Source organism: Malania oleifera, chromosome 7 (assembly GCF_029873635.1).
Source record: "Malania oleifera isolate guangnan ecotype guangnan chromosome 7, ASM2987363v1, whole genome shotgun sequence".
Classification (NCBI taxonomy): domain Eukaryota; kingdom Viridiplantae; phylum Streptophyta; class Magnoliopsida; order Santalales; family Ximeniaceae; genus Malania; species Malania oleifera.
The window spans coordinates 88,050,930-88,074,346 of NC_080423.1; the positions used below are offsets into that span (position 1 = coordinate 88,050,930).

A 23,417-nucleotide genomic window follows, 5' to 3' on the forward strand; every position below is an offset into this window, starting at 1 on the left:
GCATGGTTGTGGTTTCGAAAGACTTCTCCTCCTTTTTGTCGTCTTGGCGACCTCCTCCTTCGATGGCGTTGATGATGAATCAGTTAGCCCAGATCCTTCTGCTTTTGAGGAATGGGAAGGTGTTGAAATAGGGAGGGGATGGAGATTAATGAGAGATAGAGTGAGAGTGAGGGGTGTAGGTTTTTGGGTAGCTGCAAGTGATGCTATCGGAAACGAAGGGATAGGGGAAGCGCCATAGCTGTGCACACTGATTTTTGACACACAAAATCACATTACTGTATTTTATCAAAACCACTCCCTTCTTTTACCAAATTATGGGGCAATGGGCTTTGCTCTTATTTTTGGGAGAAATTTTATTTATTTGTTTGCTAGATTTGGTTCCTTAGAGTAATGAAACTAAATTATCATTAAAGTCCTAATTTTTTTTAAAATAAAAATTGTAATTTAATTTGGTTTTTTATAATTTAAATTGTGATGCAATACTCATGCTCAAATTTTTAGAAGGGCTTGACTTGAGAAGATCATGGAGACAACAAAAGACTTTTGTTTATATGTTTGGTACATATAAATAGAATGAAATATTAGGGATGGTGAATAGAATTGAATTTATTATCTAATTTTATCCTTCTTTATATTCAAATTTTCATTTTGTATCTTTCTACTCCCATTACATTCGACAAAACCAACATGAAGTTAGAGGGCACTATAGTTACCCATCCCACATATTTGAGTCAGCTCGAATCTTTGGAGACTATTAGGTATTATACATATATATATATATATATATATATATATTCTTAATAAATTATATATAATTAAAAAATTGATTTATGATCAATCGATTGATTTTTGGCTTATATTTTACCTTTTTTTTAAAAAAGTTTTTCCCACACGGGCTTTTGTTGGTATGTATTAATTTAGTTACTTCCGACGTCATCTTAAAAGTTCGTTTGAGGCCATTGAAGACGATTTAGCATGGTATGTATTAATTTGATTGCTTCGATGTTATTATTATTATTATTATTATTATTATTATTATTATTATTATAAAAAATAGTCTATAAGTAAAATTGTGTCACTACGATTAAAGTAAAATAGGCAAGAAAAATTTTCCATGTATTTTTTATGTGTTGTCTTAACTGTTTAAACATGAGTTTTTCACATTAAAAAGAAAAATGAACTTGATATTTTTAGTGTGTGGTTGTTGATCAACTCTTGATCCAAGATTTTGCATGTGTTCGCTCTATTGAAAGGATTAAACTTTAACATTTTTATAGTCCTAGGAACTACCATAAAAAAATATTACAAAAAGGAAAATAAAATATCATGGAACACTCATATAGTGAAGTAGGCATAGTTTAAGCAATGGACAAAATATCATAAAAGAAAATATTACATGAATAAGGAATTGTTAATTGGTATAAATGATTGAATGATTGATATAATTACTAGAAAAGTTAATACGCAAACTAATTACAAGTTATCATATACAACTTAAATTATTATGATACAAAATAAATTTTTATTAAAATTATATTTGAGAATGGCGGATTATCCCCCCATCCGCCATGAATTATCCGATCCGAAACCGCCTAATCCGTTATTTAAACGAGTCGAATATGGATTATGATTTGTTCACCCGATAATCCGCCTTATTTGTTACGGATTATCCGACCCGATCCGCTTTACCAGGTCTAGGTCAAACTGATTTGACTAATTGATAGGGTCATATTAGACACTCATCCAATACTGTGTCATATCTCAAGCTTCGTCGAAATGATTATCCGACAAGTCATATCAGCTTTATTAAAGTAGATTCCGTATGTTTTATCTTTTTGCATGATGAGTCAGTTGACCTATTAATTATTTTTTGAAAAAAAAAAATATATGAATTAAGTGTCAAAATTTTGACAAGTCAGCAATAAAGTATTTTTTAAAAATATTTAAGAAAAAGATTTCGGCAATAGAAATAAAGGAAATAAAGATAACCACGTCATCGATTACATGCACAATTTGGGAATGGGTAGCGGGTACATTGCTTCAAGCCAAACAAGCGAAGTCATATTGCAAACTCGGAGAGGCGATAATAGAAAGAAGAAAGAATAGAACGAAAGGAAAAAGGAGAAAAAGAACGAATTTCCCGGAAAGGAGAGCGAGTGTGCAGAGGGAAGAAAGAACAGAAAGGCGCACTTTCTAGGGCTTTATTTTTTGTGTTTTCTCTTTGAAATTTTCTCTGGGGTAGTATTTTCTCGGAAAAATCCGGTTTTGGGAGTTCCTTGTTGGGTTCTGCTTGGTTCGTTCCAATTTTAATCCGTTCAAGCTTTTCCGTTATATCTGTTTTTATTCGTTTATCTCTTCTTTGGGGACGCATTCGTTTGAGAGAGAGACAGAGAGAGAGAGACAGAGAGAGAGACATGTCATCTTCAGCTACCGTACGAGTGGAGAAGGCGACGAGCGATCTTCTCATCGGTCCCGATTGGACTATGAACATCGATATTTGCGATTCCATCAATTCTAATCACTGGTACAAATATTTATTTTCAAGCTGTTCGATGAATATGGGGTTGACTTATTCTGTTTCTGATTTTGTTGCACCTATGGGTTCTGCTAATCTGTTTTTTTCTTTTTCTTTTAAAAAAAAAAAAAAAAATTGTTTAGCCGTGATTGATGATCTGCGTGCTTCGTATTTAAGCCAATTTTTTTTTTCCCTTAATGTTTTTGTGCTGTAGCTCGATTTTAGCTGGTTGGTCTTTGGATTAATTATAAATAATGAGGATGTGTAATCTGTTTTTGGATATACGGATAATATTATCTGACCCTCTTTCTCGCTCTTGAGCCATCAACTCAGGTATACTGGGTTTCCTTGTTGCTGATGGATTGAAATTCACTTTTAAAAGGGCGCTTACTTCATTTTAGAAATATGAGGAGAAAATCAATGCGAATTTCAATTCTTTTTTAAGATATTTTAAATTTGTTTAGATTTTTTTATATATTTCATTAGCTTTTAAAAAAAAATTATATAAAATTGAAGGTAGTTTAGTAACGATTGTAAGTTGGATTGATCAGGGAGGCAAAAGATGTGGTCAAAGCTGTGAAGAAGAGGTTGCAGCATAAGAACCCTAAAGTTCAGCTACTTGCTTTAACGGTAATTTTTGTGGAACCTGTTGTCCTATTTCTTTCCAGTTTATTCATTCATATGTTCGTATGAAATTTAATGATGGCTCAAGCAGTTAGTTGAGATGCACAAAAGAAATTATTGTGAGAGTTTATTGTGTTTTGTGAAATATGTCTTTAGTTTAATTAATTGTGCGCCCCTGTGTCGACCTTTTTAGCTTTTAGAGACAATGGTAAAGAACTGTGGTGAATACGTTCATTTTCAAATTGCTGAGAAGAATATACTGCAGGAGATGATCAAAATTGTAAAGAAAAAGGTAAGCTTTCTTGGTAGCATTCTAAAATTACTTTTCTTTCCTTTCCAAGCAACAGTTGAAGCAAAATTTTTATTTTAAAATTCAATGGAGTTCTTCTAAAATGCTGACCAAATGTTGTCTAAGCATATCTGTTGATAACTTATTTGTACAAGCAGGGTAATTTCCATTCATCAATTAGCTTGCATCTTGATTAGAATTCTTTTTTATTTCTTCAATGCTTCCAACCATGAAAAAGATGACTTTCTGTTAATTATTATGTCATGTCAAATTGTTGGGATGTTTAGTTCTAGACATCTGAACTGGTGTTGAATAAGTGTAAAAAAGAATCTCAATTGCTTGTGCGGTGAAAAACCTAGGAAGTACGGACACTGAATCGAGACACGCATACAGGATGATATTGACATGGGGATACTATAATTTGAAAAAAATGAGGATACAACAAGGCTGGGATACGTTCATTAATTAAAATATTGTGGTAATTCTGATTTAAAATGAAATATAAACACCATTTATGCAAACATCAATTACATATTTTACAAACTACACTTATAAGTCGTCAACTACATTCATATTATAGAGAACTAGTCCAACCAAAAAAAAAAACCCAGGCATGGCGCATGGTGGGCAAATGGCATGGCTAATCAAGAAATTGTGAAGAAAAATAAAAAAAATTTGACAGAGAATAGCGAACTGGCAATGGCTTTAGACAGAGGGGGAATTCTGGGGTTTGGGAGGCCCAATAATGCTACAAGGCTGGTGTAAGGGCACTAGGGCTCCAAAACCATTCCAATCTCAAAGAACGTTTTGACTCTTAGCCTCTCAACTTCTCAATTTTTTTTTTTTTTATTTTTAAAATTCTGTTGACAAAATCAAAGAGGGAAACAAAATGCAGCATTTCAGTGTAATAAGTGTCCCAGAGGTGTCCTCTCAGCGTTAGGAAGTGTGAAGTGTGAAGTATCTCAAAAAAATTAATAATTAATTAATTTCTGAACATGTCAAATACATGCCGGGAAGGTGTTGGTATTTGACATGTGTTGGACACTGACACTTAAAGCTCCCTAAAATTTCTGTGTTTCCTAGTGAAGAACTTGTAGCAGTGCTCATATGAGATTCTGGGAGGGCAGCCAAAAATGATATTTAGCGGTGTAGTTATTCTCATAGGGAGTCAATAAACTTACATAGTTACATCTTGTGTTCTACTTGGCAATGTTTTTGAAAGGCTCACCTCAAGATGAGGCATGCGCAAAATGCTTGAGGTTCAATCTAAAATACCAATGCCAAATGGCCACCACATTATACACGAAGACTTGCGTACTTGAACAAAAGGTGTCAAAAGACATGCCTATTCTGCCTTTTTAGTTGAGGCTTATGAATCTCAAGTTAGATTTGGCTAGAAATTTTTTAGCCACGTGTTTACATGAAAGAAGTGCCCTAATACGGGTTCATGTCTATGACACCTGAACCTCAACCTTTCCAAAATAGTTGGGAGTTGCATCACAGATCGTGAAATTAATTTAAAGTTCATATTGTTATTGTTAACGCTTTGCATGATTTGCTTAATGAATTCAAGTTAGCATTTTTGGATAGCCAACAGATTTTACAAATTATATTTAATTTTTTAATTTATTTGTAAATTTATTTATTTTCTTTATTTTGAGTGCATTTACATTTTTTAATCTAAAAAAATAGAAGTCTCAAAAGGCTTATGACTTGCCTTACAAGGGTTAAAATCCTTGACCTTATGCCTTTGCCTTTCAAAACATGGGTATTTGGTATGGAAAGTGCAGCAAAAGGATGGTGGGATGATTTTGTCCAGGAAGTATTTGCTGCTATAATAGGTAAGAGAAAATTTAAACTTTGACCATTGTCATCAAACAGAGTAGACTGACTGACATTTGAAGCAGTGGAAGTGTCAATCAGTCATGATACTAGATGTGATATTTTTGCTTTTATTAGTTATAACATCAAGTAATTCCATTTTCTATGCATTTTCTTCCAAACTTTGATCTTTTTATGTATGTTTTTCTGTATGCACATTTGACATACTCAAGCCTGAATTGCCCTTTCTTATGCTCTCTGAAATCATCAGAGTTCTTAGGCACCACTTTATAAATTCAATTGCACAAGTACCAGTTGATGCATATGATGCTAATCGCTAGAACATGGTACATAAACAATTGTAATTAGATTATCAAGATGGCTCATTTTTATTTATGGGAAAATTCGAAGGTTATTGCTAATTGGGCTATTTACTGTGTTTGTGAGAGAGGGTCAATGTATAATCAACAGTCATACCTTTTAAGTAGAGTCAAGCATGCTGAAAGGTTTTTTTAGTTCAATTATAAACCTAGTAGGGATCTCGTGTAAGTAAAATTCTGTCTTCATCCTAACCATGCATATTAAGATATTAGCAAGACAATGTTGTTGTATTGCATGTTTTAGAGAACAAGAGAGATGAGGGGCCACGTCTATATTAATGCACAATGTGACAAAAACACTTTGATGGAGCCATTCCCATGTTCATGTCATGTCTGTGCTGGAAACCACCACTTATAGGCTATAGCATGTCTCTTGACACTCCTATATTTGTCAAGTGTCAACAATTTTGAATGGCAATGGTTTGATTTCTCCTATACATATCAGACATAATAATGGGACATTGTGATGCCCCTTTTATTTTATTCATAAAACGCTACTAATGTAAAATAAAAAGGGAAGAAAGAATCATGAGGAGATATTAAACTAAAATCTCCATGACACATAGTCGATGTGATTGCTTGTCTCTATTATTTGATTGGTTGTCTTAGGTTTTTTTTTGGTTCCCTTCCTTTCTTCTTTTGAGTTTTGGCATACTGCTTTTCCTCCATTTCTTGTACTCATCTTTCCTTTTGTAAGAATACTTTTCTTCTTTTATCAATTATATATGTGCACAATCACACGCGTGCGTGCACACACACACACACACAGATGCCAGTACTAGCCATCTTTCCTGTAGGTTACACATGAGTGGTTGCAAATGAGTACTAAAAGCTTTAGATTTTAAAAGAATGCCTCGATATGAAGTTGGAAGCAATGCTTTAAAAAGGCTCAATTGAGGCTCACCTCAAGGCAAGGCATGCCTAAAACACCTTGAAGCTCTATCTAAAATGCCAAATCCCAAAGAGGCTAATGCATTATTTACTGAGGCTTATGCATTTGTACAAAAGGCATGCCTTTTGCACTTTTTTATTTGAGTTTGTGCATTTTGGATGTGCAATTCTCGAGTTAATTTCCTAGAAAATTTTAGCTCCATGTTTATATAAAAGGAATGTCATAATATGTGTTGATTTCTAGAACTCTTGAACCTCAATTTTTCCAAAATAATTGAGAGTTGCAGTAAAACGACTTGCCTTACACCTTCGTCTTCTAAAACATTGGTTGAAAGAAAAAACAGAATTGAAATTTGTTCCTACATTGGGAGTCCGTGTTTCGGGAGACATACTCCTCGATGATGATTGGTGATGCAAGTTATAAAATATCTAAGTTTTCTGAGTATTATTTCAAGTTTGTTCTATTGTGTCGTTGAGAAAGTTATTCGATGTAGAGTTTACTCAAGACCAAGTAAATTGTAATTTCTAAAATTCCTTTAGAATAAAGCCTTCACAATGCTTTTGTTTGCTCATATCATAAGCGGAAACACAACTAATTTCAATGCAATTACAATATAGTTTAGTTTTTAATGATATATTTTTTTATTATTTATGAAATTAAGGTTAAATGTTTTGGAAAATTTTAAAGCATATTCTTAGTGTCAAACACTTCCTCGAAACTGCTCAAAGAAAGGGCAGCCTGGTGCAGAAATCTCCTGTGTATGTGGTATCCAGGGATGCAGTGGACCACAATGGATAGTTCAAACTTATTGGACACTTCTCAAACATGCATTTGATACTTCCCAGCACGGTCAACAATTTTATAGCTTCTTTTTAATGTTAGACTCTTCATCAACACTTCTCAATGATCCTTGGACAATCTCCTTTTAAAATTTTGTTCATGCTTTGGGTCATGAAGTGGCACATTGAGATATTACTTATTTATTCATAAAAACCATAATTTTGAAAGAATAACAACTAAAATGTTTATTTTATATGTATATATATATATATAATTTTATTGCTGCATGGTGTTCTTTGTTTATTTTTGCATAAGTGTTTTATCGGTTTTTTCATCCCCTTGGTCCGCTTTGGCTTTAGCTATAATATATTGCCTGAACCAGCAAATCATGCTTTTGATTACAAAATATTGAGATAATATTTAAATTACGAAATAAATTTTTTGTATTTGAACTTTATTTGATTGTAATAGTGTTTTAGGATCTCCTTGTGTGTGTACATACTTGCTGCTTGCAAGTTAATTATTTTGGTTAAGTTTCATTCATTTTTATTCAGCTGTCTTCGATTATTGATTATCTGCATTTTGAAGAATGTACAGGACACCTCTTTGAGTAGAATTCAATAATTTTGAAACATATTCGTATTGATTTACTGTTGCTTAACAATTATGTAAATTATTATGTATTAACTTAATTTTTTATTTATAACTGCAATTATATTACTTTCAATGGGTTGGATTCTTTTTGTTTCAAACAAATTTGGCGTTTGCTTCTTAGAGGGCGTGTCTAGGTTTATTATTGTTATCAATTTTTTTCCCATAATATTTCATCTCTACTCCCTAGTTTGCATTTATTATAATGTTGCTTTCATTATAATTTTTTAGCCAAATACTATTTTTTGTGGTTATAATTGAAAATTCAATTTGGAGTAATCAGAGATTATGTTAAATATTTTTATTGAAATTCAAAAGGTAATAATAAATTATTAAAAATTCAAACAGTGACAATTTAACTAATTTACTGCTATAAAACAGATTTTTTTCCTGGTTCCAATCTTAACATATTTTTTTAAAAATACTTTCAATGATGGGGATATTTTTGTCAAAATGATTTAAACTACTAGTAATATTATATATAGTATATTTGCGTGTGTGCTTTCTATATAACTTAATATTTTTCATAAATGATATGTTTAAATGCATTGTATATCTATTTAGTTATTGTTGCATCCCCAGTAGCATCTGTGTTTCTTTATAATTTGTGTTCTTGTCATTGTTATGCCGCGACTTTTCTCATGCTGCTAGCCTTTGCTTAGAGAATATAAAGGCTAAGATTAAGAGGGATGCAGACAAATAAAGCTCAATATTCAGTAATATATTATCAGTAAGCTAGAAGAAATTAGCCCAGATTTTGGAAGGGTGACTCCTGCATTGCCTCTTGTCCTGTATATATTAATTAATCTTTGTTTCTTGCTACTACGGGTGTACAAAATTTACCAAAAAACTGAAAACTGCACCGAACCCAAATCAAATTAAGCTTGGGAGCAATTATTGGATTTTCGGTTTTGGTTTTGGTTTCTTTGCAAAATCAAACCAAAAACCTAAATATATATTTATATTTATTAATAAAATTTTTGTTATATATTATTAAGTTTAGATGGTATTCAAAGAGTACATTTTATTTAAGTTGTAAATTAAGTATTGCTTTGTGGGCAAATGCAGAAAGGATTAGGCTAACATATGGCAATGATGGTAAAGCTAGCAAAGGAGGGTGTGGGGGTATGTATAAAAAGCAGGGAGGGAAGACTTCAATAATGTGGGAAATGCGAATTGGGAAAAAGTGAGGAAGAAAGCAGTGGGAAATGTTTGGGAGTGGGAGACGCTTGTCCCACGTCAAAAATGGAAGACAAAATCAGCCCCCAGGTTGTTTATATAACCTATTGCCCCAGACTAACCAACCTGCTCTTCCCCTACCTGATCCTGGGCCTGCCTGGTAGTGGGCCTGGTTGGGTTACTTGATTAAGCCTTGTTAATGTGATTTAGGCAAGGTTATAAAATTTTTATTTTAAACCAAGGAATTAGAAACTGAGTTTGGCTTTGGTCAAAAACCAAACAGAACCGTGTAACTGCATTAACCGTAGGTATGAAAAACTGATGTTATTGGTTCAGTGTCCATTTGCTACTTTGTAAAACTTATCAGTTCTATTTGGTTCTCAGTTTAGCCCAAAAATAACTGAGGTGAGCCGATCACACCCCTACTTGCTACTTGTGGACAAGCAGCTGCAAATTTAACGAGGATGGCATGTTAAAGCTCAGCACCTTTGAACTGGCAGACCACTGATTATTCATTGTTGATCGAAAATAATTTGAGTAATGAAATTTGTTAGATTACCACTCTATCTAAAATATTTGGTTGTGAGCCAACAATGTATATCTAGCCTTACCTCTCTCCCACACGTGCAGCCCGATTACTCATGGAGAGATAACAAAGGATAGTTTCTAGAAAACAAACAATAAAAGCAAGTAAAAAGACTGGAACTCAGGACTTCCTGGCAATCATAGCTCTGATACAATGTCAGATTACACCTTTGCCTAAAAGTTCAAGCTATTTGGTTGTGGGCCAACAACGTATATCTAGGCATAACAATCATATTTGGGAATACAGCCATGGTGTTGATGTAAAAATAATTGAACGATTCAAAATGATGCATGGAAGGTGGCATGTGTATAATAGTTTTCTGGCCCGGTTCGTTCTGTGCAAGAAGAATATAAATTATGTTCTCATGCAAAATATTAAATTTTGATGATATCGTCGGGTTGTGGTTCAATGTTTGGATTTAATACTTCCCTGTTTTTGCTCCTCTTTTCATGCAATTTAGTTCAAGTTTCCTGCCTGTTAATTTCCATTGAGCAACGTTTGTTCTTGAAGTTTTCTTATAGAGTTGGTTTTGTCACACTGTTTTTATTATTTTTTATCTGGTTGTTACCTTTTCTGGATCTTCTTTCTCACCTTAAAGGACCAATGCTTGGATGTATTTTACAGACAGATATGCATGTAAGGGATAAAATCTTGGTACTGCTAGACTCTTGGCAAGAAGCATTTGGCGGACCTGGAGGAAAACACTCTCAATACTACTATGCATATGAAGAACTTAGGGTGAGCAAATAGCTAATGTTTCTAATTTTCTGTTTGTTCGATTCTCTTGCCAGGTCTAATGTTAAATTTGATAGTAATGCTTTCAGCTCAATTATTTCTCTGGATGGATTGACTCCTTTTAACGTTTTCATGACCATGAGTTCATAAGCTGAAATGGTGATAGAACTAAATAATATATCACCCGCATATACTTTCCAAATCAACCCCATGTAACTGTTTGCGAAACAGGACTACACCTTTCACACATCAAAATCAAATTAGAGAATTTTCTTGTTTTTTATGCATAAATAACATGATATATTGCATGTTATTATTTATATATTGTTGGCTACTTGATTGACAGCGTTCTGGAGTAGAATTTCCCCAGCGTTCAGCAGATGCAGCTCCAATATTCACACCACCAGTTACCCATCCATCCCACCCTAGACTTGCTCAGGGAGGATATGGAATGCCAAGCCATTCTTCCAGAAGGCTTGATGAAGCAATGGCATCAGAGATAGAAAGTTTAAGGTTAGGTCTTGGTTTGTAGACTCTATTAGCCCCATTTCTCTTTAAGATTACTATTTCTTACATTGTATTTTTTTTCTTTTCTTTTTTAATCCTTTTAGTTTATCGAGCCTGGATTCCATTCGGAATGTCATGGAACTCCTAGGTGACATGCTGCAAGCTGTGAACCCTAGTGATCAAATGGTATGGGCTGTAATGATGTTAATTTTCTCAGAAAGAATTAATGAGTGAAGCTCTTTCATGCTGTTCCCATTATGTTTCAGGCTGTCAAAGATGAACTCATCATTGATCTTGTTAACCAGTGTCGTACAAACCAGAAAAAGCTAATGCAAATGCTAACTTCAACTGGGTAAGCTCACTAAACACTCCCTCTTTCCATTTGGATTTTTTTATTAGTTTATTTTGTTTTTTTTTTCTTTTGAGGGAAGAGGGGAGTGGTTTATGAAAACGCTATTACTTGCATGCGTGCGCGCACAAGTGGCCTGTTGATTTCTCAAAATGACTTGTTCACATGGCAGGGATGAGGAACTTCTTGGTCAAGGTCTTGAATTAAATGATAGCCTACAATTTTTACTTGCAAAACATGATGCTATAGCTTCTGGATCTCCTCTCCCAACTCAAGTAAAGGGTATCAGCTCCCGCCCAACTGACGTAGGGTCCTCCAGCCTCAGGCCAAATGAAGTAAGAGATGGCTCAAGATCAAACCCTACTACCCCTACACCAGTTGTTGCTGTAACAAGGGCTCAAGTCGATGAAGAGGAAGAAGAGGAAGATGACTTTGCTCAGCTAGCTCGAAGGTTGGTCATGAATAACAAGTACTCTGTCTTATACATTTGTAGAGATCATAGAAATTGCACTTGTCATGTAAGTGCATGATATGCGTGCAGAGTGGATGACTATTCCATCACCAGAGGACCCAACCAAGGTAACCAGCAAGGTAAAAGGTCAGCCCAATCATATAAGATTCAAAGATTGTAACCACCTGGCCTTTTAGCCTTTTTTTTTGGTTTGGAATATAACTTGGAGAAGCCACTAGGAAATAGGTCAGGTGCAATTTGCAGTAGTGAATAGCTTAAATTTTCTTTCTGATCATTTTCATTGCGGATGCCTTGAGAAAAGATTGTGCCCATTTAGATTTATTTTGTTTGATTGTTTGGTGTATAATTTAGGAAGCCCCTAGGAACATGCAATTATGAATTGGCACCTTTTTGTTAGATCATTTCCTCTGCAGCTGCAGCACTGGGAATGTTAGTAACTATTTTTCACCAGGGCTGAAATCATGGTTTCATTTTGTATTATCTGGTCCGTAACTAGTTACCCTTTTTTCTTGGATTGAATGCAGGCATTCCAGAGCACAGCCTATTTCTTCCCCAGGTGCGATTACTGTAACCAGTCAAAGTGTTACATCAGTGAATACAATCAATCCTACTAGTGTTCCTATGCCATCAGACCCAGTCCCCAACCCAAGCCATGCATTAGCTCTGCCTGATCCGCCTCCAGCGGTTAGGACCACAAAAGAGCAAGATATCATTGACCTTCTGAGCATCACCTTGTCAACAACCACCACCACCTCCCCTCAGACCCCTCACACTGCATCTGCTGCTAACCAAAGTATGCACCAGGTACCTGTTTCTCCTACACCTGCACAAAGTTATTCTTATGCTTCCCAGAATGGCACTGGAAACACAGGGCAAGTATCCTACAATAGTTATGTTGTCCCCTGGGCCCAGGCTCAACCTCAACTTCAACCCCAACCCCAACCCCAACCCCAACCCCAGCCCCTGCATACACAGACACGTCCACAACAACAATGGAACCCCCCACCACAACAACTATCACAGACACAGCCACAGCTGCAGCCGCAGCCGCAGCCGCAGCTGCAATTGCGATTGCCACAACTGCAAGCACCACAACCACAACTGCAACATCCACAGGCACAGCCACAGCCGCAGCCGCAACCACAACTGCAACCACCACCACAACTACAACTGCAACATTCACAGCCGCGGCCGCAGCCGCAACTGCAACCGCAACCACAACCACAACTGCAACCACAGCCACTGAGACAACCCCAAGGCCCCCAACCCCAACCTCAAATTTATGGCTACCCCCCTCCACCATGGGCAGCTACCCCGGGTTATTTCTATAACCCAAATCCTTCATCCGGTGCTTATACATTTTCAACACCTCGAGCTAGCACAACAGCACCTTACATGCCAATACAGGGGGCTAGACCCTTGCACAACTATAATTCGTTTCCTTCAAGAGGAAGCAATGGGGTGGCCATGCATGGAGATGCACGCATGAGCTCTAGTGCTGTGAACCTGGGCCCTCCTGCGGGGCACAAGCCTTTTGTTCCCTCCTATAGGTTGTTTGAAGATCTTAATGTCCTTGGAAATCCTGATGGAAAACCTAAGGTGACTAGCTCATCTTCAGGCATGGGCATGTTAGGATCTCCAGGTCAAGGTATGGTGGGTGGAAAGAAGTGAAAAATGGTCCAATGTATAAATGGAACAATTAATACAAACATGATATGATACTTGTGCATATTATGTATATTGGTATTTACAGTCAATTGGATTGTATTAGTTTTTAAGGACACCATCATTGCTTTTGCTTAATCATAAATAATTTGAGAATCAACAGAGATCAGCAACCCTGTTGCTACTGCCCTTGTCTAGACTATTTTGCTTACATTTTGTGGGATAAAAAAATTCAACAATCCATGCTCACCATCAAATTATTTGATACAAATTTTTATCTTTTTAAAATTCAATATGATACTGATTCTGATATCCGTTTCATTTATAAGATCCTAATACAAGGAAATTTTTAATTGGACCTGAAAAATTGGATGACCTGATGCATTCATTACCTCCACATCTGCATTAAAAAAAAATGCAACTATTTTAAAGAGGGCAGAGATTTATTTTTACTGCTCTCCATTTTATGAGAAGGGTGTGTTGCTTAGCTTATTAGTTAAGCGAGAGGTCAAGCTTTGGAAGCCTACAAGCAGAGTCCAGAGATGTTCAATGGGTTGGAGGGTGGGCGGAATATGCTTGTCAAAATAAAGCCCACGAATCATTTTCACCATAATAGATGGAACGGGGGTGATGAGCTTTCGGTGGACATGTACATCTTACAGAGCAGCTGGAATAAGCCAAGCCAGCTTTCCATAATAGATGGAACGGGGGTGATGACATGCCCATCTTACATTGCAACTGGAATAAGCTAAGCCAGCTCTCATGGACAAAGAATCGACTCCAACAATAGGATCAGTCAATTACATGACACAAATGGTAGATTAAAGACTACAGCCCCATTGACCGAACAACACAGTATAGAAAAAGGAACATAATTTCTCAAGGCCCCTTTTCCCTGGGGATAAACAGCCATATATATTAATATATTATCAGCTTTCCAACAACACTTAAATTACTTTTACAAATTGAACAAGGGAATAAAAGAAAAAGAAAACAGAAAGAAACACACGGGAGGAAATAACAAAATATTTACACCCTTTACCTATATACCAGATTATTTGCCAAAGCCTCCCAGGAATATAATGCATGATTTCTTTCAACGTGTGAACCCTCTTACACTGGAGGCTAACGAATATATAGCACAGAATTAAACAGTGTGCCGAGCAGAGTTTCCAGATCCAATTGACCAGGGAGGAACCAGGCAGCAGAATGTGTCATTTCAGATGATTTCAACTGCATCCAAAGAAGTCGCAGCAGTGCAAATTTATGCACTTGTGCTGCTGCCCCATAAACTTTCTTCAAGTATGAAAGAATTTGCATTCATCTTGCTTGAGTGTTATCATCAGCATAGATAGAGACACAGGCGTCTGCAGCACCAGCAGCAAGCAATACTTGATAGGGATGGAAGGTGAGGCAGCTTACAGACCCAATCTTCTGGGCCATAAAGGTGGGGTAATATCGGATGGTGCCTAGTTGATCACCATCCAGGCTAAAGACTTTGATGAGCTGCTTTGCAGAGCCACTAGCAATAATGGGGGCATGTCGGTGAATTGCTAATGCTGCGAGCGAGCCCCTGTGCGCATCAATCGTGAGGTAGGCTTCCCTGTGATTTCTGATATCAAGGAACTGAATATCACCAGCCTGAGATGCACTAACAAGCTGTAAAAAGAAACAACATATCATGACAAGATAAAAACTTCAGTAATCCCACACCTAAATGCCAACTGTCACAACAATCATTAGAAAAACAAGAATATGAGCTGGAATATTTGAGAGCCTCGCAAAGCTCTTTTGGGAGTTGAATTTCATTTTTCTTTTTGGAATATTCTCCTGATAGGTATAGAACAAATAAGATTACTCCCTTTACCTTAACTGGATCAAGCCCAGGTTGAAAACCAATTCCCACAACTCTTTCCACCCTTTGAGTGTGCGGCCGCATTGCATAAACCAACCTACGAATTGCCACATGTTAGTAATTGACCTAAAATAGAACGAAAAACATGAATGTGCACTGTCATACATGTACGTAAAAGGGTTTATGAGTAAAGAGAGCAAGAAAGTTGCGCTTCAAACAATGCATCCAGTGTTCTAGCAAAAGTTGGACTTCAAGGAACACAAGGAAAATTAAAATTTTCAATCCCATTGAAAAGAGAGAATTCTAATTGAAAGAAATGAAAGCTTTTACATAAAAAGATTTCTTAAGCTGTATTGAATAACCTCATTCACTGTGTTATCTAACATTTGGGACTTCTTTGTTTTTATATTGTGAGCCCTAAGGGAGACTGGTGCCTAAACCACTTTTAAATTGAACACAGAATATGAGCAACTTCTAGCGAAAACAGTATTGAAGCCAGATGAAAAAATGACAGAAGGGGGGGGGGGGGTCGTGGTGGTGGTGAAGCTGAATGCCAATCCTGCCCAAATGCCCAATTGAACTATACAGTCCTCTTTCTTTTTTGTATTTTTTGGGTAAAATTCTTCCCTGGAGCTCCTACAATTTGCACATACCTCCCTAGAGCTGTTTGTAAATGTGCGTGCTTAGTTGAACAGTACTTGTACTCATCTCCATTAAATGCGTTAACCAGGGGTTTGACTTGATGATGTCATGGGCAAAATTTTTAAAATGATATGCTTTCCTTTGTATATGTTAAAATGAATTAGAAAACAGAATTAAGCAAACAGTACAAAAATAATCTTCTCCTATAATCACTTCATATTTTGAGTAACTTCCTTGAGAAACATTATATAACATAACCACCACCACCACCAAACTGTAAGATAAATATAATTTTAAAAAATAAGGCTAATGAGACTCAATGGTTTTGAGCATAATAGACGTATTATTGTTGCAAATGGAAACTATTACAAAATATAAAATTCAAATAGAGTGGAGGTAATCACTTTTTATCAAAAAAATTCAAGGTAAGTGCCATTAACAGAAACCTTGGGGGAGAGGGATGAAAATTCAGGAAGCCCTTGAGTAATACAATAGTAGGTAAGATAAGTTTTGCTATTTAGCACAGGCTCATCTAGAAAGAGGCAGACTACATGTTGGCTACCACAGCCTTGTTCCGCATAAATTTTTCAGATTCTTATTTCACTCTCCTGATGCACTTTCTAGCAATTCTTAGGTTCTCTTTAAGCCTAATGGCATACTATAATCTTTATACACGAAAAACTACCATTTTGAAGAAAAAGAATCACGACAGTTGACATATAAGAATGTATTGAGAATTTCTAGACAAGGAGAGGAAGGAAAAAGCATGTGCATATATAGTGGATCATTTCAGATACATCAGGTACATATTTGTAGGTTCCAGTTTCAATCCCAACCTTCTGTCAGAATTGTATGACAGTTTTCACAAGTCATCACATCTCACTTCTCTTGTTTTGTACAGTTCAACTGGGGTGGGGGGCTAAAAATTGTCTTAAAAAATAACAGGCCTTGTCATTGTGCTGTCAAGGATGTGTCCGAAATTTGGGGATAGGACAAGAATGACTATTGTTCTTTCCTGCCTATAGGTCCTTGGCAAAGGAACAAAAAAGATTAGTCTGTTTGATAATGATTGAGCGACATTGCTTCAAATCTAGCTCTCAAAAAAGCTAGGGCACGAGATAAAAAAAAAAGCAAAAAACTTTGTGGTGGTGGGGGAGTGGGGGCGAGGGAGAAAGAGAAAAGGAAGATATGGCAAGCCACAGACAAGTCGCAGCAGCCTGTGACCTCGTGCAAATCACTATTTTTATTTTTCCATTCAAGAAAGGTACTTGAGTAAAACACCCCCATCTCCCTCGGTGAAAAAAACCAGTTCAACGAAGAAAGGAAAGGCGCGACAAGAAAACAAAAGCAAACATAGTTGACTGGCTCTTTTCAGAGTAGACAAGTATGTGCGCTGTGCCTATACAAAGGCATGTATGGATGAATGTTTGCATGTGAATGGAAAAAATTATGAACAACATAAAACCAAGACAAGAAATCCTTCTGAATCAACCAAGACTGAAGTTAAAAACATAAGAAAACATCATTAGTGGAGTCCCAAAGTGAAGCTATAAAGCTAACCAATATAAGACCAAACCAAAGGAGCTTCTCTGTCAAATCCTAGTCATGTTCCAATAAAATGCACCATAGAACTGCAAAAGTAGTAAACGCACCAAAAGGATCTTTCAAGCTTTACTATCACCAAAACCCTTAAAACTATGAAAAAAAAAAATCATCCAGGAAAACGGGCAAACTTATTGCTTCCCAAAATCTCTAAACAACTTGAACATACATAATATGAGCATTCTACTCAGCAGAGTCATCATAAAGAATACATACATCTAGAGATAATGCCTTATCAAGCCCTTTCTCATCAACAGCAAATCAGTGGAAATTGATCACCTTTGGAACCATGAGTATTCAGTGTAAGTGATGAAAGAAAGATACAAAAGCAAAACTATGAAACTTCCAACAAAGAAACCTTTCAATCATTCCTCAAATAGACTAAAAGAAGCAAGAACACTCAACAAAAGGACAAATTCACTCATTTCTCTCTCATTCAAGTTCATGCTAAAATAGAAATTACAAGAAACAATACTCCTCTTTTAGAAACATAGAAGAAAAAAATGGGAGCATTATGACAATTAGAAAGACAATAAGGATATTCACATAAAATATAAAAGCCTATTCTATCCACTGATCCTGTGAATTCTCACCATGACTAACCATATACTTCAACAGAAAGCTGATTTTTTACAATATCAAATTATGATATCACCAACTCAGAACAAATGACTTGGATTTCCTGAGTGCTTTGTAAGTGCCATTCATTGCATACTGGCTTGAAAATAAAAGATCAAAAGTTCAATATCCACTGCCAATGACTTTGAAATTAGATACCTCAAAGGAAGAGTTTGGAAATCAGACACTTTGACCCATCTAAAAGACTCACATTATTTCAGAGTGGAATAATGCTTTACTCAGACTGAACAGATGAATTTTGTGGTCAGATCATCCACAATGTTGACATAGAATCCACCTATATGTATGTCTCAACATTGTAAATATGTTATCTAAAAACGCTGGCTATAAGCATTGCTCTTTAGAATATAACAGCTTCTTAAAAGACACCACTGATAGTTTGAAAGCATCTAATTATCATGAATAATGACCACTGGAAGTACTTTTAACGGCAGCAAAGAGTCCACCCTTTTCAATATTGCTATGCACCATGTGTAGTCAGCCCAATTCTGATGATTGGGTGCTTCTGTCTAGTGATGAAAGTTGGACACAAATGTCATATTGCCGACCTTTCTCTTGTGGAGAGGTTGAGGTGTCCATTTTTGTATGGGAAGTGTGCCTACTGCCTAATAAAAGAACAGAGAATTATATGTCACATTCCTTTGCTGATAATAACTTGCACCATTACCTGAAGGCTGAAGCACTGGTATTCTGGGTTATTTATTTATTTTGCTTTTTTTTTTTTTGGGGGGGGGGGGGGGGGGGGGTGTTCCTAAACTGTGTCCACAAAAGTACCAATAATTTCATTCCTGAAATAGGCGATCCGCTGTGTCCCAAATAAATTTAGTTATAATTATCAAAAGGGATGCATTATAAAACCAAAAGAGAAAAAAAATGTAACTGAACAGGTATAAAACATTCAGGCTAGAAGAAGATTTTAAGCAAGAACTGCTTACATATCAGGTGTTCTAATGTCAAACAGTCGAACAGAACCATCCGCAAAACCAGCTGCAAGTTGACCCCCATTAACTTGAGAAGCAGACTTCCAATGGCATGCAAAAAATGCACCCATTAGAAAAGGCAAACATCAACAACAACCATAACTAGAAACAAATGATAAAGCACAGAAAAAGACCTTAAAACAATAACATTGAAACTTAAAAGCAAAGAATAATTAATGAAACAGATCAAAAGTACAGAAGGAACATATCATTGCAGTACAGCATAACCATTGCAGAACAGCATCAGAACCATTAAAAGACAATGCACTTATTGAGCAACTATTGTGCTTCACCAAGGTTGGAGTTCGGTATACATTGCACCCACCAAAGGCTGGTGAATGATACGCATTTTCTGCCCAAAAAATTTCAAGAGTCACAAGACAAAATGACTCGACACCTTCCACGTACATGTACCTTGAATAGTGTGTCGGTCTTAGCCCAACTCCGATAAAGTATTGCCTCAGTTGGCTCATCAGGTCTCACAGTTTTGCCCATAAAAGGCGCCTCACATGGTTGAAACCTAAACCATCACTACATAGCTTAGATCCCCTAGTACATGCACAATGTAGGATCCTGACACACGGCTTCTCTCTTCATAGTACCAAGTGATATTCCTCCTACAATGTAATATTCCTCCTACAATTCCTAAAAATTTTCACCTACATTTTGACCTATTTTAACTCCACCAGCTGCATAACATTACCCTGCAAATTATTTTTTTCCACAACAGCCACTTTTTGAGGTGCAATGGATGGACCCTCATTGGAGGCTGATTAAAGAGAACTGAAGTGATGAATTATTCAGCTCAATAGATTTAGGATAATCAATTTTCATGTCATTAGGGGTATGCCTGATTTCTGGTATTATAGGCTTTCTTATAAATAGTGTGCAAAAGCCATGTACAAGGTGGTTTTTTTAATGAACTTGAATGGAAGTGAATGTGTCATTTCTCCCATTGTATTTCCTTCCTGCTCTTTCTTCTTCCTTCTTCGCCTCACCTCTCTCTCCCAAATTATGTATTGGCTGTAATTCCGTGATGCTGTCCTGCATCATTAGGTATCAGAGCACATTCACAATCACACCATTCTTCCATTTTCAATCCTCCTCTCTCCATCTCACACTCACGCGCGCACACAAAATTCCTGATCTTCTAATCTTATCTCTGCTCCATTTATGAATTTCTCCTTCTCTTTCTTCTTCCGTCCCCTCACCTCTCTCTCTCTCTCCCAAATTATGTATTGGCTGTAATTCTATGATGCTGTCCTGCATCATTGCATATCAGAGCCCATTCACAACCACACCATTCTTCTCTCTCTCTCTCTCTCTGCTCCATTTATGTTTCTCTCTGAAATTCTACTTCGCAGGATACTGCATATGCGGGAGCTTTGTGCACCAGGCTGCCCTTAACTTTTTTCTTGCTAATTTTATCCTTTAATAATCTTCTTCTCGCTTTTCTTCCCTGTTTTCTCTCTAATCTCTTCTACTTATCTCTCAATTTCCCATCTCAAAACCATCCAGTAATTTAAATCCCAATCCCAGATTTCAGCCCCTTCAATCATCCTCTCTGCTCTGAAATTTCAGTGAAGAGAAAAAAGCTGCTACTGCCAGCCAAAATTACAGCTGTGACACTCATACTCTGAAAACCACTTTGCTGGAATATTTCCATGACACCATCCACACCATGAAAACAAAATCCGCTGAAAGGCACCGCCGGGGGGGGGGGGGGGGGGGGGGGGGTGGGGTGTGTGGGTGGAGGTTGTCTGCATGGTCAGATCATAGGATTGGATCATGGCCTGTAAGATTCTACATACAATGTAAAGTAAATTAAATTATTATTTTTTTTGTATTACACTTTTATGACATCTCTTAATAAAATAAGCTTAAAAACTTGGCAGTAATAGTAAGTTTAAGAAATTAAACTATTTTTGGAATGTAGCTCACTCACTACCTAGCAGGTTTTTCCATCAACAATTTTGACACTAAAAATTATCTGAACAGTCTAAATTGCAGAATGCTCTGCAAAAGGGCAGACTGTTGCCAGCTTGTTTATTCAATAATTGTAATAAAAAATAAAAGTAAAAAAAGAATGAATAAAAAAGGAAGAAGAAATTGCTCATCTTAATCCAATGAACTGCTGTAAACTTCTCAATTTTGTGGCTTTGTCATCAGCCTATATGAAGAAGAAGAAAAAGAACAAGAAGGAAGAAGGAAACGGAGGAAGAGGAAGAAAAGAAAAAGAAAATTTTTTTTTTTCTTGAAGAAGAGCTTTTTGTTAGTCGCAATGTCTTTTAAAAGGCGAAGGCGTAAGGTGTCATGGGCCGACTATTTCACACCTTTGTGAATGGACCGTGCGGCGCTAGCTAAAGCACTTTTGTTTAACTAGCCAACCTATTGTCTACCACAATTCATCCACGAAACACTTTCATTATCATTCAATCAAACGTAAGCGGAAGCAGTAAGCAATTATGAAAGCAGTGGCAAGTAAGCAGTAAACATTGAAGCAACGCAATTCATTAACAACACCTCCGTTAACATTGTGTGTCTAGCGAGGGAGGCAAGTAGGCTAAACACGTTGACAATATCTAGTGAGGTTTACAAGTTGATGAACACTCACCTTCCCCTAAAAAGTTTTTTATGCAATTCTCACTCTGGCACTAGGAAATATCAAAGTGACCGAGGAGTCGTACTGCCTTATTTGGCATAGGGAGAAACTACTACTAGAAACTAAACCTATGCTAGTATTTATATGATGGAAACCCATCCCAAACGCACGAGACAAGCGGTTATAGGCAAGCATAATGCCCTGAACAAGCTCGGCTCGTGACGTTCCCCCATTTATGCGGTCGATGTCCTCATAGACTTTGACACTAGGTACGCTTATACTTTATCCACGAACGGTTGCATAACTTCACTAGAAACCCAGCTGATTTCTTTATCGCTAAGGCCTTTCCACTTCACTAAGAACTCTCGCCACTTCTTCCTTGAGGATGCAAACTCTCTATCTGCAAGGACATCTTCAACTTCAAGTCTGTTAGGTTGCACTATCTTCAATTCTGCTCTGGTTGACTGACTTCTACTTGGATCTTCTGTATTGGCATTCAACGGCTTGAGGCAGCTGACATGAAACATGGGAGGCATTTTCATTTAAGTCGAAGGGTCTATACTGTAAGAGGCCTTCTCAACTTTGGCCAAGATGGGGACTGGTCCTTCATATTTGCGAAGTAGTCTCTTATCTTGTCCTCGTAGTCACCTGATCTGTTCAGGATTGAGCTTCACAAGCATCAAGTCACCTACGTTGAACTGCTGCGGCCTTCTCCCCTGGTCTGCCCACTTCTTCATCCGCTTTGAAGCTTTCTCCAGAAAGGCTTGGGCAATCTCTATATTCTGTCTCCATTCTCTAGTGAAGATGTATGCCCTAGGATTCTTTCCTTTGTATGGCTCGTCCACTATGTGAGGTAACAGTGGTTGCTGGCCGATAACAAGCTCAAAAAGGCTCTTGTTGGTTGTTGAGCTCTTTTGAGTATTGAAACAGAACTGAGCCACATCAAGTAGTTGCACCCAATTCTTTTAATTGGCGTTAACGAAATGGTGCAAGTACTCTTCCAATAGCCCATTGAATCTCTCTGTCTGTCTATGGATGGTAACTCAAAGAGATTTCAAGTTGTGAACCGAGAAATCTGAAAAGGTCTATCCAGAAGTTGCCGGTGAATCGTGAGTCTTGGTCACTAACAATGTCTTAGGGAACACCCCAATACTTCACAATATTCGTAAAGAACAATTGTGTCGTCTCCTCTGCCAAACAGTACTTTGGTGCGGGTATAAACGTACCATACTTTGAAAATTTGTTTATAACTACAAGTATAGACCTGTATTTCCCACTCTGGGCAGGTTGGTGATGAAGTCCAGTGAGACACTTTCCCACAGTTTTGATGGGATTGGTAGGGGCTCCAACAGCCCTTCAATCTTCCTCTACTCCACCTTGTCTTGTTGGCAAGTGAGACAAGTTCGGGTATAATCAACCACATCATCACGCATGTGGGCCCAATAATACCTCTGCTTCAGTAAAGCCAAAGTGTGCTGCCATCTTGAATGTCTGACCCACATGGTATCATGACACTCTCAATAGTGTCTTCCTCAGATCACTAACTCGTGGCACAGAGCAGGCTACCATGGGTCATCAGCAATCCTTCTTCCATCCAAAACTGACATGCTTTCCTCACTTCGGTCAGCTTCATAATGTTCTGCGCAACTAGA

The 23,417-nt window shown here is 37.0% G+C and overlaps 2 protein-coding genes across 4 annotated transcripts in view; one reads left to right on the forward strand and one right to left on the reverse strand.

Annotated features, from left to right (window-relative positions):
- Nucleotides 1-1,995: 1,995 nt before the first annotated feature.
- LOC131160134 (TOM1-like protein 6) lies at nt 1,996-13,605 on the forward strand. Its single transcript, XM_058115490.1, has 9 exons — nt 1,996-2,524; nt 3,067-3,145; nt 3,333-3,431; nt 10,342-10,455; nt 10,799-10,965; nt 11,064-11,145; nt 11,226-11,311; nt 11,481-11,759; nt 12,305-13,605. Exons 1-9 carry the CDS (start codon nt 2,415-2,417, stop codon nt 13,449-13,451), a joined length of 2,163 nt encoding a protein of 720 aa, XP_057971473.1. The 5' UTR covers nt 1,996-2,414; the 3' UTR covers nt 13,452-13,605.
- Nucleotides 13,606-14,320: 715 nt separating this feature from the next.
- Nucleotides 14,321-23,417, reverse strand: part of LOC131160259 (regulatory-associated protein of TOR 1) — a 68,172-nt gene continuing 59,075 nt past the window's right edge. For 2 of the 3 annotated variants that reach the window (XM_058115714.1, XM_058115716.1), the window contains exons 21-23: nt 19,119-19,204; nt 15,313-15,397; nt 14,321-15,104 (exon numbers count right to left, since the gene is read on the reverse strand). In XM_058115714.1, coding sequence (XP_057971697.1) covers nt 14,766-15,104; nt 15,313-15,397; nt 19,119-19,204 — 510 coding nt within the window. In that variant the 3' untranslated portion in view covers nt 14,321-14,765. The remainder of the gene's footprint in view (nt 15,105-15,312; nt 15,398-19,118; nt 19,205-23,417) is intronic. The other variant, XM_058115715.1, reaches the window with a different exon arrangement.

Bases quoted from the DNA above. Each gene is read 5' to 3' on its own strand.
- LOC131160134 (XM_058115490.1), top strand. From the start codon at position 2,415: ATGTCATCTTCAGCTACCGTACGAGTGGAGAAGGCGACGAGCGATCTT. The intron at 3,432-10,341 runs GTAAGCTTTCTT...TGTATTTTACAG, and splicing joins TCAAAATTGTAAAGAAAAAG to ACAGATATGCATGTAAGGGA. The intron at 11,146-11,225 runs GTATGGGCTGTA...ATTATGTTTCAG, and splicing joins TGAACCCTAGTGATCAAATG to GCTGTCAAAGATGAACTCAT.